The 18,956-nt window shown below is 41.7% G+C and overlaps 1 protein-coding gene across 3 annotated transcripts in view; it reads right to left on the minus strand.

Moving 5' to 3' along the window:
• Positions 1-18,956, minus strand: part of fgd4a (FYVE, RhoGEF and PH domain containing 4a) — a 178,736-nt gene that overhangs the window by 48,583 nt on the left and 111,197 nt on the right. For 2 of the 3 annotated variants that reach the window (XM_060923681.1, XM_060923682.1), the window contains exon 3: positions 3,741-3,878. In XM_060923681.1, coding sequence (XP_060779664.1) covers positions 3,741-3,878 — 138 coding nt within the window. Of the gene's footprint in view, positions 1-3,740; positions 3,879-5,106; positions 5,314-18,956 lie in introns of those variants that run through there. The other variant, XM_060923683.1, reaches the window with a different exon arrangement.

The following is an 18,956-nucleotide window of genomic DNA, read 5'->3' on the forward strand; positions in this document are numbered from 1 at the left end:
CCGTGATGCATCCGTATTAAAATCCGTAACCGCTCTGTATTTTGTATCCTTTATTATATTTCCGTAATCCGTGACCTATCCGTGTTACATCGACCACCGGAGTGTGTGCATGGGTTGTTTTGAAGTCCAAGCTATACAGTACGACCCGGAATAATGTGCTCCTACTTGGAAAAACTTCCATGACTGTTCCTAAGCTGCATGTATTTATTTCCCTGAGTGTCAGGACCAAGCGATATTATAGTGGGGATAATAGTTGTGGTGTGACTGCTCCAGACTGGAACTAAACTCAGGCAGAGGGATAGTCATAGCTGGAGTTATAGGTGTAGTTATAGTTATTGTAGGACCAGGCCCTTAATCTTATCTCTGACACTGTTCAAACCAATTTCTGTTCATTCTTTACCAGACACACAGCTTCAGTTCAAGGATACTGCTGCGCCCTGTTTGGCATGAGATTCAAAGCTTTTTAGCAGACGAGACTCAATGACATGGCTCATTGGCCACTTTAATGACGGCATTAAGCGTCTAGAAATAAGCTCTTAATTAGTGCCTGGTAATGAGCCTTAATTAGCAAACCATTCTACACTCAATGTTCTCAGAATACATCACATCACTCCTGGGGTTATACCTATAGTCATAACCAAGACTGAGAAACCTTTTAAAAAAATCACAAGTTGTAGCAATGATGCGCGCGCGCACATTCTACATCACCTTCAGTGTTGTGACAATGTTCTACGGATCTCTGTTTTTAGATTTTGTCTCAAAAACCCAGTAACTCATTCTAAGCTTTGGGTAAAAGAAGTAATAAAAGATAAGATAAAAAGTTTGGGATTGTAAGTCTCAGTTACACTGCAATTAAGTGCTTAATTTTAGCATGGTTTTTACAGCAGCTACGCGCAAAATCAAACGTGGCAATACTTCATTGTACATAACTGCCAACAATGTTCTGTGTGGCTGAATATCCCACATTAATCCTTCAGTTGTGTGAGCTTTGAGCTTTTAGTTTAAACTGAACGGTCCGTCATTAAGCCAGGAGACGTCCTCCAGTTCTAAACCTCCAATTGAATTCTCAATCAGTGCGTTTACATGCACATCCAAATCGAGCTACTGTCGGTAATCGAGCTAAGGGTCCCAGCAGGGGTGCCAGAGAAATCCAATCCTACATGCACACAAGGAAATCGAGCTATTGTGTGAGGTACATTGTGCACCCGAGCCACAGGTGGCGCTACACGCCCCATCGTGTTGGTACACCTCCGGTTGTCGTCATGAAGAGCTATTCAAGAGTATAAACAAAGTTATCAGTTCCGTGTTCACAAGAAGAACGATGACGAGGACAGCAACATCGAGATATTATATATATATTAGTGCCGTCAAAAATGTCGTGTTATTAACGCGTTAACGTGACTCAATTTTAATGGCGGTAATTTTATCATCGCGAGATTAACGCTCTGTGACATGATGTAGGTTTTTCATAAGCTTTTGAAACTGCCAGGAACTTGGAACAGAGACTTTGCTTAGAAAAACGATAGCAGCTAGACTGTAATGCCCCGCCCCGCACAGCCAGAGTCCTCTGGCCTCCCCCGAAGAGCCACGGTGCTCGGCTTAGGTTTCGTTTTCCCATCGGCGGCTCCAGCCTGACTTTGCAGTGGCTGTGACAAGACGTGTTATGCTCTGCAATAAAAAATAAAAAAAAAATTTTTGGTACAACCAGTGTTCGAACTATGCCGATATTTTCGGGAGGTCCCTTTTTTTCCCTTGGGGGGGTGCTTGCGCTTGTCTCAGAGCGCGGCTCTCCATCGCACGCTCACTTCGGATATGCAAATGCTTCCCGTTACACATGATTGCTATGTCAATAAACATCATTTTGCCAATATTTTAGAGACCCCCCAACATTTCCCAAATCATGTTTTCAAGGGATCTCATGTCTGTTTCAGGGGATCTCAGATCCCCCGAGTACCCCCGTAGTTCGAACAGTGAGCAAGCCCATTCACTTTATGCTGATAAGAGAATTACATGGTTTTTCATGTGACAAAAATGTGCGATTAAATTGCGATTAATCGCGAGTTAACTATGACAGTCGCGACATTAATCGCGATTAAATATTTTAAATTGCTTGACAGCACTTATATATATATATATATATATATATATATATATATATATATATATATATATATATATATATTCAACTCCTTAAGCTGAATGAGCATGAACTCTATCTCCTCATTGCTCCAGAAGTGCACGTTTCTACTACTGTTGTCATGCCGACCGAGGCTGTTGTGTTTCCCGCTTGTGGTCTCGTCACTTCCGGAAGGGGCAGTGCTGAAGTAAGTAGCTCGACTACGTAGCTCGATAGGGTTTACATGCACTAAGTAGCTCGGCTACAATCGCATAATCTAGGTCGCGTAGCTCGATTACGAGAAATCCAGTTCGGTTCGATTTCAGCCGAGCTAAGGTGTTTCCATGGCATTTAGAACTTCGATTTCAGTCGAGCTACGGCAGAAATTCGATTTTCTCTACATGCATGGAAACGCACTGAATGACAGGCCACAACCCCACATGAAAGGAAACAGCTGTTCTCTTTGAAAAGTGATTCTGATGGCTCATCAGTGCAGGGTTGGCTTCTCGTTTAAAGCTAGGCAGCATTGGTGAAACCAGCAAGAGTAAGCTTGAATTTGAAAGTTGGGAAAAAAACCAAAAACAAATAAACAAACAAAAAATACCCACCCTGTCCCTTCAGGCCTCCTACAAAACACATGAACGCGCACTGCCTGACTACTGCTGGAGGGCGAGTCAACGAGAGAGAGAGAGCACTGGGGAGAGGAACCGAGTGCATCGTGTCGTCATATCCAACTACCTCATGTCTCATTTCACATGCAAGAAAAACACCCAATATCATCATAATAACTGTAAACAATATACATGGCTATTGTTGGTACTCGTAGCTGTCGACTAGCTCACTCGCTTTAGCAGTATGTCTGTAATACGTCTGCGTAGACTTGTCGAAGACTCCGATCATGTGCAATGAGAGCACAGGCAGAGTGCACACAGGTAAGCAGGCAGGTAGGTCATTTCATTTGGACCAAATGTAATGACTGGATAAGCTTTTTACAGCCCTGTGACTGCCATAAATGATGGATTTTTTCCCCCCATTGCTGTCGGGATGTAAAGAGAATTTCAAGAAATACAACAATTCTAAAATAAAAAAAAGTTGTCTACCTTAGCTTTAACCATAAATGTCTCATTTTAGGATTTAAAAAACACACTATGGCTGCTTTGTGATCAGTGTGATACAGCTGTGTGATCTGTGCGTCACGGAAAATTTTGTGATTTTTCCCTTCAAGCACAAAAGACATTTCTTTAACTGCAGTGTAACTTCATTGTTCAGTAAAGAACAAACAATAACAAAATTATATAGTGAATGCTACAAAAGGCTCCAGGTACGATATGCATAAATTAAAATACTTAATTTTTCATTTTCTTTATATTAATTAATGCAAGATTTCTATATTCCCAGTGCCTGGTCTGGTCCTGCATTTTCACTCATTTAGTGACACATGAATAATGTTTATATTCATGTCTGTAAAAACAATGCTGGTTTTCTGTCACAGCTCAGATAAAGGTCCAAACGTTCTATACTATGAACTGGGGGGGACCAAAAAAACCCTGTGGTATAGCATATAGTGTGTGCAGGTTGTGGCTTGTGTTAATGACGACATCTATGGGTCCGTGTGCATTTTTACCTTGTGGTTTGATAAGCTTCGGAAGCTGCCGTCTTGAGCCTTTTCCATTTACTCCTGTGGAGCTTCGGTCACTTGCTCTGCTTCCCTGACGCAGTTTCTCATTTTGACTGGCTCGATCTGCAGGCCTACTGCCAAGATCTGAGAGAGAGAGAGAGAGAGAGAGAGAGAGAGAGGGGTTAGGGAGTGGAGAAAATTGTGTTTTATATTGTTTGCAGGCTCATGAGACAGACTGTGTGAGAGCAGCTGTCTGGGGATTGAAAAGTATTTACCAGATTTATTCCCATCCTTAGAAAACTGTTCACATGAAATCACAGTCAACTCTGGGCATCAGACCCTCTTCATGATGGCGAGAAAAAAAATTGCATTTAAAAAGTAAGGAATATTAACAGAGACCAATATTTTGAGCTTGAATAGAGGGATGTTTTGTAAGGAATGAAACAGGACTGGGCATGTTGTTATAGAAAACTAACTAATCGACTGGGTGGCGTCACTATTTCCCAACAGGCCTTGCTTTTATGCAACGGTAATTTGCCAATTATAATTATTTCTTAAAGGATGACACATTGTACTTTTGCACCATTCCCTCTCCAAGAAAACAAAAATGCATGGAGAAAAGAAACACAAAAAAGCAGCTTGTCATGTCACTTTAAAAAAGCACCCCCCCAAGTCCTGTGTCTTAAAGGTCCCATGGCATGGTGGTTTGTTGATGCTTTAAACGGGCTCGTGGAGGCTTCCAGATGTTATATCCGCAGCCTTTCTCGAAATGAACCCTCGGCACGTAAATACAGCCTCCTGGGAGAAAGCCCCATTTCAGCGCTTTTCCCAGTGCGTCGTTTTGCTAATGAGAAGCAGGAGGCGGGGAAAGGTAGAGGGTGGGGGCGGGCCATGGGGGGAGGGGGAGGGGCTTGACCAAGCTGCGCACACACATACTCGCTGCTATCAGCGCCTGTAGCCACGCTGCTAAGACAAAACCCCGTTCTCCCTCGGACTCCTTTCGTAAACTCAACGTGACACAGAGAACAGAGAGTGAGAGTGTTCGGAGTGGTAGTTTACGAACGTATAATACCCTAGGCTTGAACACGCACTCCATAACCAAAGAGGATAGAAGCAGCAACTACAGCAACATATCGCTTATCCAACAGAAGACATGCATTGCGGAGCAATAGTCAAACATAAGCTCATAAGTTACAGTCAATTTCCAGACTAAACTCAGTTTAACAGAGCATGCTGCATGCTCTTTAGTTTTGTAGTGCAGATTACCTGGCTAACTGCAGGAAGCGGTTAGCTGCACAGCTAATGTAGCCATTGCTAGGCTAACGCACCGATTTTAAAACACGGCAAAACGACTTAACAGTTATACACTTACTTGTTCGGTGTTTGTGGCTGATGCGGCAGGGATGCTTGGTACGGACCCAGGCTTCAGTGACAGTTGATGTGCAAAACCTGCCCTGTACTGTCCCAAGTTGTGGAAACATTCCTCAGGAAAATGCTTCCGACAAACATACACCGTCTTAGGTAGACTCGACGGCGTATTATTGGAGTAAATAAAATTAAGCCACTGCGTCTTCAGGGGCTCTCCCGTCGGCAGTAAAAACAGACTCTTTTCTGTGTTGTCACATCCATGTACAGCGCAACTTCCATGTTTCGCTCGCTTAGGTGATGCCATGTTGTTGTGTCCTCTATGGTCTCCTCACTACAACTGGGCGGGCAATCCATACAGTGGGTGGGAATCATCTCCCTTGCTGACGTAGTAAAGCGAAGAGCTCATCAATGCACCGTTTTGACGCGCCATTCTCAAATGTTGGGCATAGTTTGGTTTACACATTATGAAATTTCTAGCCACTGGGGTGACTTAAGAAGGTCAGAGGAACTCATTTTAACGTTAAAAAACCTCAGAAAGTGAAAATTTCATGCCATGGGACCTTTAAAGCATTTGTGGTGTCTGAAACCTTGATGAGTTAGAACTTTACCTCTTACTGTTACAAAGCGCTAGCATTTGACACTCCTTCCATAAATGTGATGTAAATGAATGTGTTTTTAAAGAGGTACTGCACACTTAAATGTGTGTTTTGCGCTGTAAACTAAATTATATATGACGACTGTGGCTGAAACATCACTGCTGGTGTTAATATTAACAAAATTATCATTCAATTTTAAAAAAAAAATGGCATTTTTAAAAGGGAACGTCTCAAAACACCATCTACTGGTTAAAATCGACGTAGAGTCGACTATTTAGTACTTCTCTACATCATGATTTTTTTTTTATTAAAAGAAAAAAAAAGCCCTCTATCAGAGGTGCGTAGCCATCTCCCCCAGCCCTCTCCCTCACCGTGTGTGGTTGTTTGTGAAATGGTGTTCATTTTCAAATAAGAAATCAAGACTCTTCACAGGAGTTTACAAACTCTCCTTCGCTACCCAGCCCCTCCTCAGCCCCTTTCAGCCTTCGTCCACATTTTTAGCATTTCTCAAAATTATGCAGGGGGTAGAGTTAGGCTCAGTGCTGGGGGTGAAGTTAAACTTTAATACGCAGGTGATTACAGAAAATTGTGTGCGCTGATTGGACGAGAAATTCGTACCGTTTCTCTATAATCACCTCGAGCGACTCGGCAAAATGGCAGCCAATCACTTTGTCACGGTAAGTGAGGATGAATTACAAATTATGGAAAAAAAAAAATGCTGTTCCTAAACGCACTAAAGATGCTACAAAGTTTGGTCTAAAACTATTCAAAGGTAAGGTGGAATTGTGATTTATTTTATCTGTTTCAAAACAAAAGTATTTTGTGACTCGGCATAGATAAGTGACACAAACCTGCGCCAAGCCGTTATTACATTTACATGCTACTTTAGAAGTTGAAATAAATCACCTGTGTATTTATACTAAAGCAATTATCCACCTCGACTTCGTCTCTGCTATTATTCAACGATATTCACTTCACCTTATAATTGTTAGGCTTCGATTATGTTGTGCGTCTGCCATACACGTCTCTATAAATCGACTGTAGACGCAGTAGCTCACATGGCTGTACCATGAGAAACCAGACTTGTTTATAATTAGCCAAGTTGTTCTTCATGAGAACAATTAGATCTTCCAGACAAACAATCAGAATCAAAATCCATTGAAAACTGAGGCAGGAGTAGCGATTTTCCTGAAAATTTGTTAACCAGCCTAATTAGCAACTTGTTAATGAGAAACCAGGGAGTAACTTTTGTGCAGACTGATTAGATCTTCCAAACAACACAATCAGAATAAAAATCCATTGAAAACTCAGGGAGAAGGAGTGATTTTGGTGAATTGTGGACAGACGGACGGATAGCTTGACAAAGTGAGGCAAGAGTCACCATGGAACATGATGTTTGCGGATGATATTGTGATATGTGGTGAAAGTAGAAAGGAGGTTGAGTTGGGTTTGGAGAGATGGAGGGATGCATTAGAACGAAGAGGAATGAAGGTGAGCAGTAGCAAAACAGAATGCATGTGCATCAGTGAGAATGGGGATGAGTGTAGTGAAGATGCGAGGAGTAGACGTAAAGAAAGTTGGTGAATTCAAGTACCTGGGGTCAACTGTGCAGGAAAATGCGGGCTGCGATAGTGAGGTGAGAAAGAGAGTGCAGGCAGGGTGGAGCAGTTGGAGAAGGATTTCGGGAGGCATTTGTGATAGGAAAGTCCCAGCAAAAGTTAAGATGTACAAGACAGTAGTGAGACCAGCTGTGATGTATGGATTGGAGACCGTACCCTTAACGAAGAGGCAGGAGGCAAAGTTGGAGGTGGCGGAGTTGAGGATGTTAAGGTTTGCGATGGGAGGTTGGACAGGATAAGGAACGAGCACATCAGAGGGACAGCACATGTGGAGAGCTTGGGAATGAAGCTAAGAGAGATGAGACTGAGATGGTATGGGCACATCCTGAGAAGAGATGCAGAGCATGTTGGAAGGAGAACGTTGAGGATGGAGCTGCCAGGCACACGAAAACGAGGAAGGCCAAAGAGGAGATACATGGATGTGGTGGGAGAGGACATGAAAGTGGCAGAAAAAGATGCAGAGGACAGGGAGCAATGGAGACAAAAGATCTGCTGTGGTGACCCCTAATATCAGGAGCAGCCAAAAGAAGAAGAGGGCAGACGGACGGACGCTGTGTGATGGCAATAGCGCTAATAACAAATACATTAATATAGACCTGTGATTTGCCTCATAGCCGTAACTGCTGTCAGAGCTGCTGTTCTAGAAAAAGACTTTTGCCCAATCACATCAGAGAATTCGACAGCCACTGTGGTAAATAATTTCAACGTGGCATTCTTTAAAAACTTTTAAATAATGCAAATAATTAGCCTAGTAAACTAGACCCACCCGCCTAGCGGCCAAAAATATTTTTGCCTAGCGAATGGGTCTAGCCTTGCACCATATAAACAAAAACACCCCGGGCATCAAATCGTGCCCGCCAATCACAACGCAAGGTTTTTGTTTGGATTCTTTGGGCGGGCTTTTGCAGGAGTGACGACAAATCTGCGCGACGCTGGAGAAAGCACAACAGGAAAGATGGCTACGGCTAGTGAGCAGCGCGCGTTTGACTCCGCTTTGGAATCAGTTTTAGAAGAATTAGACTTGGAGTTTTCGTTGAAACATGAGCAGGAAGAGGCTCTCCGCTCATTCCTTTTCAAGAAGGACGTTTTCGCTGTTTTGCCGACCGGCTATGGCAAAAGTCTGATCTACCAGCTGGCTCCGCTCGTAGCCAAAAGGATGGGGCTAGTTTGTGCAGTACGAAGAATTAATAAACAGCTTTGAAACATTACTTTTTGATTGTTTCTTATTTTCCCGTTATTTTAAATTTAAGGGAAATTATTTCACCAAACACCCCTAAATAAAAACTCTCAAAAACAGTTTAAGCAAACCCTTGAAAAAAAATGAGTGTATGTTAAGTATGTGGTACAGACTCCAAACTTGTGGTCATTATCTCCAAACTTCTTAATATCTAGAACCTGTTTATTAATTAATACGCATTTTGAAAAATTATTTATTTCAAGGTCTCCCCCACTGCGCGCTCTGACTACGTCACAGTCACTGTTGCGCTGATTGGTCAGAGCGTTGGCCTATACGCACAGAGACAGTTTGAAAGACAGCGGTTTGTTCCTCCTACACCCTTCAGAAATGTCTACGGATCGAGGCCAGACTAAATATTCACATTTAGTCTGGCTTGCCAGGCTAGCAAATAATGCATTTATGCAAACAAACAAAACCGTTTCAAAATAAGGACATCACTGGTTCTAGAGAATAAACAGAACAACGAACAGAACATTTTAAGATGTTTTATATTCTCAGGTGTGTGCATGGTCAAATGACCTTCTCAATTCTTACTAGAAGATTTCAGAAGGGTTCAAATCCTGGCACTGAAATGTCCATTTCAAAACATCCCAAAACCATTTCCATGTTGATCTGGAGCCATGTTTTGAGGCCAGTGTTCAAAAGGTCCACTTAAGGCTAGAGACCGATTTTCCGTTTAGACAAAGCCAAAAATATCCTGATATTTGGTGGAAATCTGTACAAAGTGCTCAACGTGGTCCTTGAGAATGATCCAGCAGTGGCTGTGGTCACATTCCCTTCTACATGGTCTTCTTTTTAGCCATGCTAAATTTTTGTTCTAATGATTCTGGGAGAAGTTCAGCCTCTGTAGATTGTGGAGGTCCCCCCCTTTCCCAGGAAGTGCTTCTTTTGGAATTTTTCCATGCAAATTATAACGGAGGCGGAGTCTCCGAGCTTATTCTGAAACATGACCTGCCAAAGAACCTGATGCACACTCGTAATCTAAAGCCGCACTTCCCTTTATCCAAGTCCTTTTGAAAAAATACAGATCACTAGCTAATAGCTGCTCAGAGACGATACCTTGCTGAAAATTTCACTTTGTTATTTTAGTCTTCAGTTGCTCTGAGGAAAGACAGTAGAGGGTTGTGAATGTGCCGTGGCTTTTTAACTGCATGTGCTCAGACATGTACTAGCAGTAAGGAAAAACGGCAAATAAAACAGGTTCTACACCATTTTTCAGTCATTACGTGCTGATTCATGGCTGCTTTATTCTGGAAGAATGGCGTGAGAATGTTCCTAGTGTCCTTACTTGGTGTCCCACTTGCAAATTTATCTACACTTTAAGATATATGAAAAGCTATAAGGGTTATATTTGAGGTTATGGGCAGGGTTAGCATTTGAAGCATTTCTTACAAACTTATTTATGGATAAGTTTAACAAAATCCAGCCATCACCAATGCAAATTCATATGAGCTGATTGGTGTTGGACAGTACCAGTCAAAAGTTTGAACACCGCTTCTAATTCAATGTTTCTTTATTTTTATTAATTAAAAAAAAAAAAAGACTTCATGTCTGAAAGTAATGATGGATGTCGTTCTCAAACGCATTAAGAAGGAAAGAAACTACATTAACTTTTGACGAGGCACGCCTATTAATTGAAAAGCATTCCAGGTGACTACCTCATGAAGCTGGTTAAGATAATGCCAGTAGTGTGCAAAGCATCATCAAGGTAAACGCACAGTCGCTACACGCCCCAATACACAATCCTCCTCGGTTGTCTTTTCCTACAAGTTATGACATTGGAAAAATCCCAAAGCTGGGGGTTCCCATGTTAAAAGTCATGGATTTTGTAAACTGCTAGCTCTACGGCCAGTCTACCAACCTAATTCTGATCATGAATCAATAAAAATTACTCGGCCCAAAACGTTATTCAATTCAAGTCGATAATATTGATCCAAACGGTCGATTTTTTTCTTCAACTAAGAAGAAAATTTCCAGTCTACTCTGTCGGTGCTGCCATTTTGGAAATCGCATGATGCAGTGCTGCATGCTGATTGGTTGAAAGGTGAGTGATGTTGAATTCGCCTGCAAGAAACCATGCACCAATGTTTTAAATGTTGAACTGTCAAAATGAGTAATAAAAACAGGACTAAAGGCTCACAACACACAGTGTTATGGTATGGAAGGGTTGGAAATTAAACAAGTAGAGCGGCGGCGGCGGCGGCTACAATTAGACTGTCCATGATTATCGACACTTTTTCAGATTTACCAAAAAATATATAATTTTTTTTTTTTTTTTAACAAAGGTGAGTTTCAGTTACAACAGTTATTATTGGTTAATTAATCAACCTGAAGACCCACCTCGCCCTTTGACCTTGTTATCTGACGACACAGCTCGTTACCAGAGATGGAATTTTTTTTTTTTCGCACGATCTATGTCTCTCGGCTTCGGCAGCGCATTGATATCTGAGCTCCGTATCAATGCGCTGCCGAAGCGCGCAGAAGGTGTTAGTACGCCTGTCATTATAGTGCGGACTTTCCATAGCATAGAAAATCGCTACGTTTCAATTTTTTTAACTGAACTTGTTTCATATCACTGGTCATATAAACCTATGTAAACAGGAAAAACGCAGAAGAGTTTGGTCGCATCTAACTACAGCCCCAAAAAATACCATTGGCCATACTGAGCCTAGCTACATTGCTAACAGGCGTGACAGCGCGTCTGACTGACTGGGAGGTCGCGCAAAGCTCGGAGAAGTACGGAGCAGCTCGTCTCAATTCAGATAAGAGCATATTTCATTATGGAAGTACGGTGGACTGTTCCTTTAACACAAACACATGACTAAGAACTCATTTTTTCTTTTAACCTTGACATTACTTAAAAAGCAAATTAAACACGAACTCAATTTTCAATGAAAAGGATACAGCTCATAGTCCTTATAGATTCAGCCTGTCAGGTGCTTTGACAGTGCGCGCTGATCTTAACACTGGCAAGTCAGTCTCTACAGCTCTCTGGTGATCATGCGAGGGTGGTTCTGCTGATGCAGTGAAGGCTGGATCTCCCGGAGAATCTTCATCTGCCTGTTCTTGCCAGGTGTCTTGTGTTTTTAGTAGACTCCGTCGATTCCTCCGGAGGATTTGACCATCTTCTGTTTTGACATTGTAGGATCTTGGACTCACTTCCTCAAGAACTGTTGCTTTCTTGATCCAGGTGTTGGAATCATGAATTCTCACTGTGTCATGCCTAGCCAGTGGTACCAAGCTTTTTGTTGACTTGTCATAATTTGCTTTTTGTCTCTTCTGAAGACGTTTTTGTTTCACTTCCTTTTGTTTCTGCTCAGAGGTGTATGGAAGTGTGGTGCGTAGTCTGCGTCCCATAAGAATTTCTGCACGGGACAAGCCATGCTCAAGAGGTGAAGCTCTATAACTTAACAGAGCCAAGTATGGGTCTGAATGACTTTCTTGAGCAGCTGCTTGACTATATGCACACCTTTCTCTGCCTTTCCGTTCGATTGCGCATACAAGGGACTAGAAGTCACACGACAAAAGTCATATTCTTGTGCAAAATCCTGAAACTCTTTGCAGCTATAGGATGGACCATTGTCACTGTAGACAATCTGAGGAATCCCGTGCCTTGCAAAGATAGATTTCATGTGCTTAAATCACACAGGCCGCTGACATGTTGGGGAGCAGTGCCATCTCTGGATAGTTGGATAGGTAGTCGATTACAAGCAGGTAATTCTTTCCATTCACGTAGAACAAATCAGTCCCAACTTTTTGCCAGGGCTCGTCCGGTATCTCTGTAATTGTCATGGGCTCTTTTGGCTGTTTTAGACATGTGGCACATCTTGACACCATTCTGTCGATACCAGCATTAATGCCTGGCCAGTAGATTGAAGTTCTAGCCCTTCTCTTGCATTTTTCCATGCCTAGATGACCTTCGTGCAGCCTTTTAAGCATGTCTGGTCTCAGGGACTGAGGAATGACTATTCTGCTCTTTTGCAACAGCAGTCCATTAACAAAACTCCGCTCTCCTCTAATGTTGTAATGTTGACACTCACCCCGTGGCCAATCTTCATTCATCAGCTTGATGACACTCTCTAGGATGACACCCTTCTTTGTTTCAGCAGTGATCAGCCTCAATTTCATGTCAGACAAGGGCAGTGCCTCAGTGATCAAGTTCACATGTAGATTTTCATTTTCAGTGGAACACTCGTCATGCTCCTCGCTCCGTGTGGTTGCCCTAGACAGAGCATCAGCTAGCACTATGTGCTTACCAGGTGTGTAAATCAGGTCAAAATCATAGCGTTGTAGCTTCATCATGAGCCTTTGAATGCGTGGTGACATTTCACTGAGGTTTTTCTTGTTGATGGCTATTAATAGCTTGTGGTCTGTCTCTGCTACAAACTTTGGTAGGCCATACACATAGCCATGGAACTTCTGGAAACTGTACACAAGTCCCAAACACTCTTTCAATTTGAGCGTAGTGGCACTCTGCACTTGTCATCGTTCTCGACGCGTAGGCGACTGGCTTCCAGTCTTCTCCAGATGCCTGCAGCAGAACAGCTCCAATGCCATCCTTTGATGAGTCCGTGGATATCTTCATCCTCTTAGACGGATCGAAAAACGTCAACACTGGTTCTGTGGTGAGAGTTGTCTTCAGACGGGACCATTCTGCCTCATGTTCAGATGTCCACTTGAACTCACACCTGTCACGCAGTAGCTCTCTTAAGTGTACAGTCTTGCACAATAAGTTTGGAATGAATTTTCCAATGAAATTGATCATGCCTAATACACGCAACACACCTTTTTTTGTCTTCAGGTCTTGGCATGTCCAGTATTGCTTTTGTCTGGTTCAACACCGGCTGCTGACAGTTTATCACCAAGAAAGGTGACTTCCTTCACTCCGAACTGACACTTGGATCTGTTCAGCTTCAGCTGGTACTTCTGAACTCTCTGCAGCACTTTGATGAGCCTTTCATTGTGTTGCTCAAGTGTAGATCCCCATAAGATCAAATCATCAACATGCACACGTACGCCTTCAATGCCCTCTATGATGTGCTCCATCGTTCTGTGGAATACTTCTGGAGCGGAGCATATGCCAAAAGGCATTCTCTGGAAGCAGTAGCGCCCATACGGTGTATTGAAAGTGCAGTACTTTGTACTGTCCTCATGCAGCTTTAACTGCTAGAAGCCCTGTGACGCATCCAATTTACTGAAATATTTGGCACCAGCCATCTTGCTTGTCATCTCATCTCATCTCTGGTAGGTATTTGATAATGTTCTCTTTTTATGTTGTTATTCAGATCTTTTGGATCCATGCACACCCGTAGGTCTCCATTCGATTTTCTGACACATACCATCGAATTCACCCATTCCGTCGGCTAATCCACTTTCTTTATCACACCCAGTGACATCATTCTATCCAGTTCTTGTTTCAGCTTTTCTCGTAGGGGAGCTGGAACGCGCCTGGGAGCGTGGACGACTGGCTGTGCATCATCCTTCAGTTGTATCTTATAGGTGAATGGTAAGACTCCAAACCCCTTGAAGATGTCTGGGTATTGGCTTACTATTGACTCCACACAAGTCTGGCTATTAACATTGTTAATGCAGTAAACCCTCCTCACTAAGCCTAAATTTTCACGAGTGTCACCTAATGATGAGTCATGTCCATCCGGAACAACTACAAACATAAGGTGATTGCTTCTTTCCTTTAATTTTCACTTTTAGTTTGCATGTGCCTTTTGTGTCAATGTTGTGTCCATTGTAGGCTTTGAGCTTCACTGATCTGGGATGGATGCGTGGTTTCACCTTCATTAGCTCTGATGTCACATTCACTAATTAAATTGGCCTTTGCCCCTGTGTCTAACTTCAGAGGAATGACTGCACCATTTATCACCAGTGGCACAATCCACTTGTCCTTCCCAACACAGGTTGCATCTGTGCACTGTTCAATGTCTTTTGGCTGGGCTACCTTGCCATCGTCAGCCTGCGCTACCATGCCGACAAAGAACGAATCAGCAAGCTCCGTTTCTTCCACTGTGTGAATCCAATCACTTCCACTCTGTTTACCTTTGGAAAAAGCATTGCTTAGCAAAGAGATTTTTCCCTTTACATTTGCTACATGTTTTGCCAAATGCTGGGCAGTGTTTAGGTGCATGCTGATTGCCACGTCTTTTGCAGGAAAATGTCTCCGTGTCTTTTTGTTGTTTACTCTGTTTTTTCTGTTTCTGCCTTGGCTTATTCACCGCGGCCACGGGCACCGTTGCACTCTCCTGATCCTTCTGCACACTGAACGTTTTTGCATGCTGCTGAGCCAGTTCACTCGCGTGACATATTTTCATAGCATCTGCTAAAGTTAACTCAGTCTCTCGTAGTAACCTCTCTCTCACTTTGTCATGTATTCCGAACACTATTTGGTCACGAATCATTGAATCTTTAAGTTCTCCGAAGTTACATGTCCTTGCTTTCAATTTCAAGTCTGTCACAAAAGCATCAAAACTTTCAGTCTGCAATTGCATGCGGGATCGAAACATACCGTTCGAAGGTCTCGTTCTTCTTTGGTGAACAGTGTTCATCAAACTTTTCCACGACTTTGTTGAAGTTTTCATTGTCATCCCTGTTAGCAAACACAAACGTGTTGAATACCTCCACAGCCTGAGGTCCCGCGACGGTGAGAAGCAATGCTATTTTCCGTGCGTCCGGCTTTGTATCCAGTCCCAGTGCTTGTAGATACAACATGAATCGTTGCTTGAATGTTCGCCACTCACAGTCCACATTTCCAGTCCAATTCAAAGGGTCAGGCGGCTTCACACTTTCCATGACATCTGTTGGACCACTCCTGGTACCATGTAATGTTTCTAATATGTAATAGAAGAATCCGGGGTTCGTGGCTACACTAATTTATTAACATAACTGAATCAGGGTACAGGTACACCGTGCCATGTTCATTATTCAACTACTGAACGCTTTCAACACCCACGCAAAACACATATCCGGCGGTACACAACATCCGCAGCCCTCTTGTGGCAGGGGGGTAAAAGTACAACTCATTCACTTACCATTACAGACATGTTTCTACTTATCAAATTCACCGATATTTCATGATCTCCTTGTTGAAACCTACTTTGTTTCTGACTCCTTCATTTGACAGTCGCCATTTTGTATCTAAATGTGTGTTTGAGAAGTCACATGAGGTGTCGATAATAGTGATCACTTTCACCGGTGTCCACCATTATCGACTCCCTGTGGAATTAAGTGACATTTACAACTGTTATGGATCGATCTTTGTGTAACATTGTTGAAGTAGATGAAGTACTTTAGAAAAACTAGAAAAGCACTGAGAGCGCAGACCTCCGCCAAGAATCCTTTAAAAAAATCCGGGATCCAGACAGCGATCCGGATCACCGCCAAAATTTAATGGATTGTTACTTGGGCCCAGTCACACCTCTGGAAAAAATTTCAGAGCAATCCGTTCATTACTTTTTCCGTAATGTTGCTAACAGACAAACCAACCAACCAACGCTACCGAAAACATAACCTCCTTGGCGGAGGTAATAAAAGTGCTGTGATTTATAATCTTTTTTTTTTCTGATTCATAACAGAATGGAATGTTTATAGAGTATTTGGAATCCTACTGCAAAAAATAGAATTAGACCAGAATTAAATTCCTAGCATATATATATAAAAAAAAAAAAATTACATACTTGTAATATTCAGATTTTTCTATTCCATTCAGAATTTTTTTTTTTTTTTGCAGTTTGTTGTAAATGTCTGCCACATATTACAATATCAGTCGACATTTTATATTTTGGTTTGAGGAATGATATGCGACCTTTGTAACCGCATGGAAATCCAGGTCAATGTCAATTGCCTGTTGACATTTATTGGTAAACTACAAAACAATGAATGATTAACAAAATGTGATCTATGAAAATACTTAGAAAGAGGGTAGAAAGTGGAACAAAAACATGACAGGTTAAACATCATCAGTTCATTTGTTTACAAACATTAGAATTACTTCATTTACGTAAACACAAACCGATATATTTATATAAAAGATATTTTGTACTAAATACAAGTCTATGTAAAACAAATTTGAAATAAACACAGTTTTGTTAACTGAATATCACATACCGATTAATTTTTTTAAATAGATAGTCATCTGGATGTTGATAACTGTGAACAAAGGTGTCGATAATTGTGGAACGGTGTCACGTGATCTGATACGCTAAGTAATCGGGAAGCAACTCTCTCCCCCCAGTGGAAGTTTGAGTAATTATTCATGCACAATTTACGTACTGAAATTCTTTTCTACTTTTGCAATGGCCGAAAGATTGTTAAGGTGTCGATAATTGTAGTCGCTGCTCTACTACACAAAGTCTATAGGTAAAACAGCACAGCACATAAGGTTCATGAAAACCGTTTTGAGCTTTGGCCAATCAGTACGCAGGAATGCAACCACGCGATTTTCAAGTCATGGCAGCACCAGTGGAGTAGATGAACTTTTTGGCTCGATTCAGAAAATCAGCAGCAGGGGACACCAATATTGATTTGAAATTGCTGAAATGGTGATTCAGGAAACCTTTATTGTTTTGTAATCAAATGGAGATGGACAGATTTAGATTCTTCTACTCTGAAGAACGTAAAATATTAAACATTTTGTTTTTAAACACACTTTTGTTTCCCACATAATTCCATATACAGTGGTGCTTGAAAGTTTGTGAACCCTTTAGAATTTTCTGCATTTCTGCATAAATAGGACCTAAAACATCATCAGGTTTTCACACAAGTCCTAAAAGTAGATAAAGAGAACCCAGTTAAACAAATGAGACAAAAATATACTTGGTCATTTATTTATTGAGGAAAATGATCCAATATTACATATCTGTGAGTGGCAAAAGTATGTGAATCTCTAGGATTAGCAGTTGATTTGAAGGTGAAATTAGAGTCAGGTGTTTTCAATCAATGGGATGACAATCAGGTGTGAGTGGGCACCCTGTTTTATTTAAAGAACAGGGATCTATCAAAGTCTGATCTTCACAACACATGTTTGTGGAAGTGTACCATGGCACGACCAAAGGAGATTTCTGAGGACCTCAGAAAAAGCGTTGTTGATGCTCATCAGGCTGGAAAAGGTTACAAAACCATCTCTAAAGAGTTTGGACTCCACCAATCCACAGTCAGACAGATTGTGTACAAATGGAAGAAATTTAAGACCATTGTTACCCTCCCCAGGAGTGGTCGATCAACAAAGATCACTCCAAGAGCAAGGCGTTTAATAGTCGGCGAGGTCACAAAGGACCCCACGGTAACTTCTAAGCAACTGAAGGCCTCTCTCACATTGGCTAATGTTAATGTTCATGAGTCCACCATCAAGAGAACACTGAACAACAATGGTGTGCATGGCAGGGTTGCAAGGAGAAAGTGTTCCAAAAAGAACATTGCTGCTTGTTTGCAGTTTGCTAAAGATCATGTGAACAAGCCAGAAGGCTATTGGAAAAATGTTTTGTGGACAGATGAGACCAAAATAAAACTTTTTGGTTTAAATGAGAAGCGTTATGTTTGGAGAAAGGAAAACACTGCATTCCAGCATTAGAACCTTATCCCATCTGTGAAACATGGTGGTGGTAGTATCATGGTTTGGTCCTGTTTTGCTGCATCTGGGCCAGGATGGCTTGCCATCATTGATGGAACAATGAATTCTAAATTATACCAGTGAATTCTAAAGGAAAATGTCAGGACATCTGTCCATGAACTGAATCTCAAGAGAAGGTGGGTCATGCAGCAAGACAACGACCCTAAGCACATAAGTCGTTCTACCAAAGAATGGTTAAAGAAGAATAAAGTTAATGTTTTGGAATGGCCAAGTCAAAGTCCTGACCTTAATCCAATTGAAATGTTGTGGAAGGACCTGAAGCAAACAGTTCATGTGAGGAAACCCACCAACATCCCAGAGTTGAAGCTGTTCTGTACGGAGGAATGGGCTAAAATTCCTCCAAGCCGGTGTGCAGGACTGATCAACAGTTACCAGTAACTTTTAGTTGCAGTTATTGCTGCACAAGGGGGTCACACCAGATACTGAAAGCAAAGGTTCACATACTTTTGCCACTCACAGATATGTAATATTGGATCATTTTCCTCAATAAATAAATGACCAAGTATAATATTTTTGTCTCATTTGTTTAACTGGGTTCTCTTTATCTACTTTTAGGACTTGTGGGAAAATCTGATGTTTTAAGTCATATTTATGCAGAAATATAAAAAAAAAAAAATTCTAAAGGGTTCACAAACTTTCAAGCACCACTGTACGTTCCATATGAAATTTCATAGTTTTGATGTCTTCGGTATTGTTCTACAATGTAGAAAACAGTCAAAATACAGAAAAACCTAGGAATGAGTAAGTGTCTCCAAACTTTCAACT

Source organism: Neoarius graeffei, chromosome 6 (genome assembly GCF_027579695.1).
Source record: "Neoarius graeffei isolate fNeoGra1 chromosome 6, fNeoGra1.pri, whole genome shotgun sequence".
Lineage (NCBI taxonomy): Eukaryota > Metazoa > Chordata > Actinopteri > Siluriformes > Ariidae > Neoarius > Neoarius graeffei.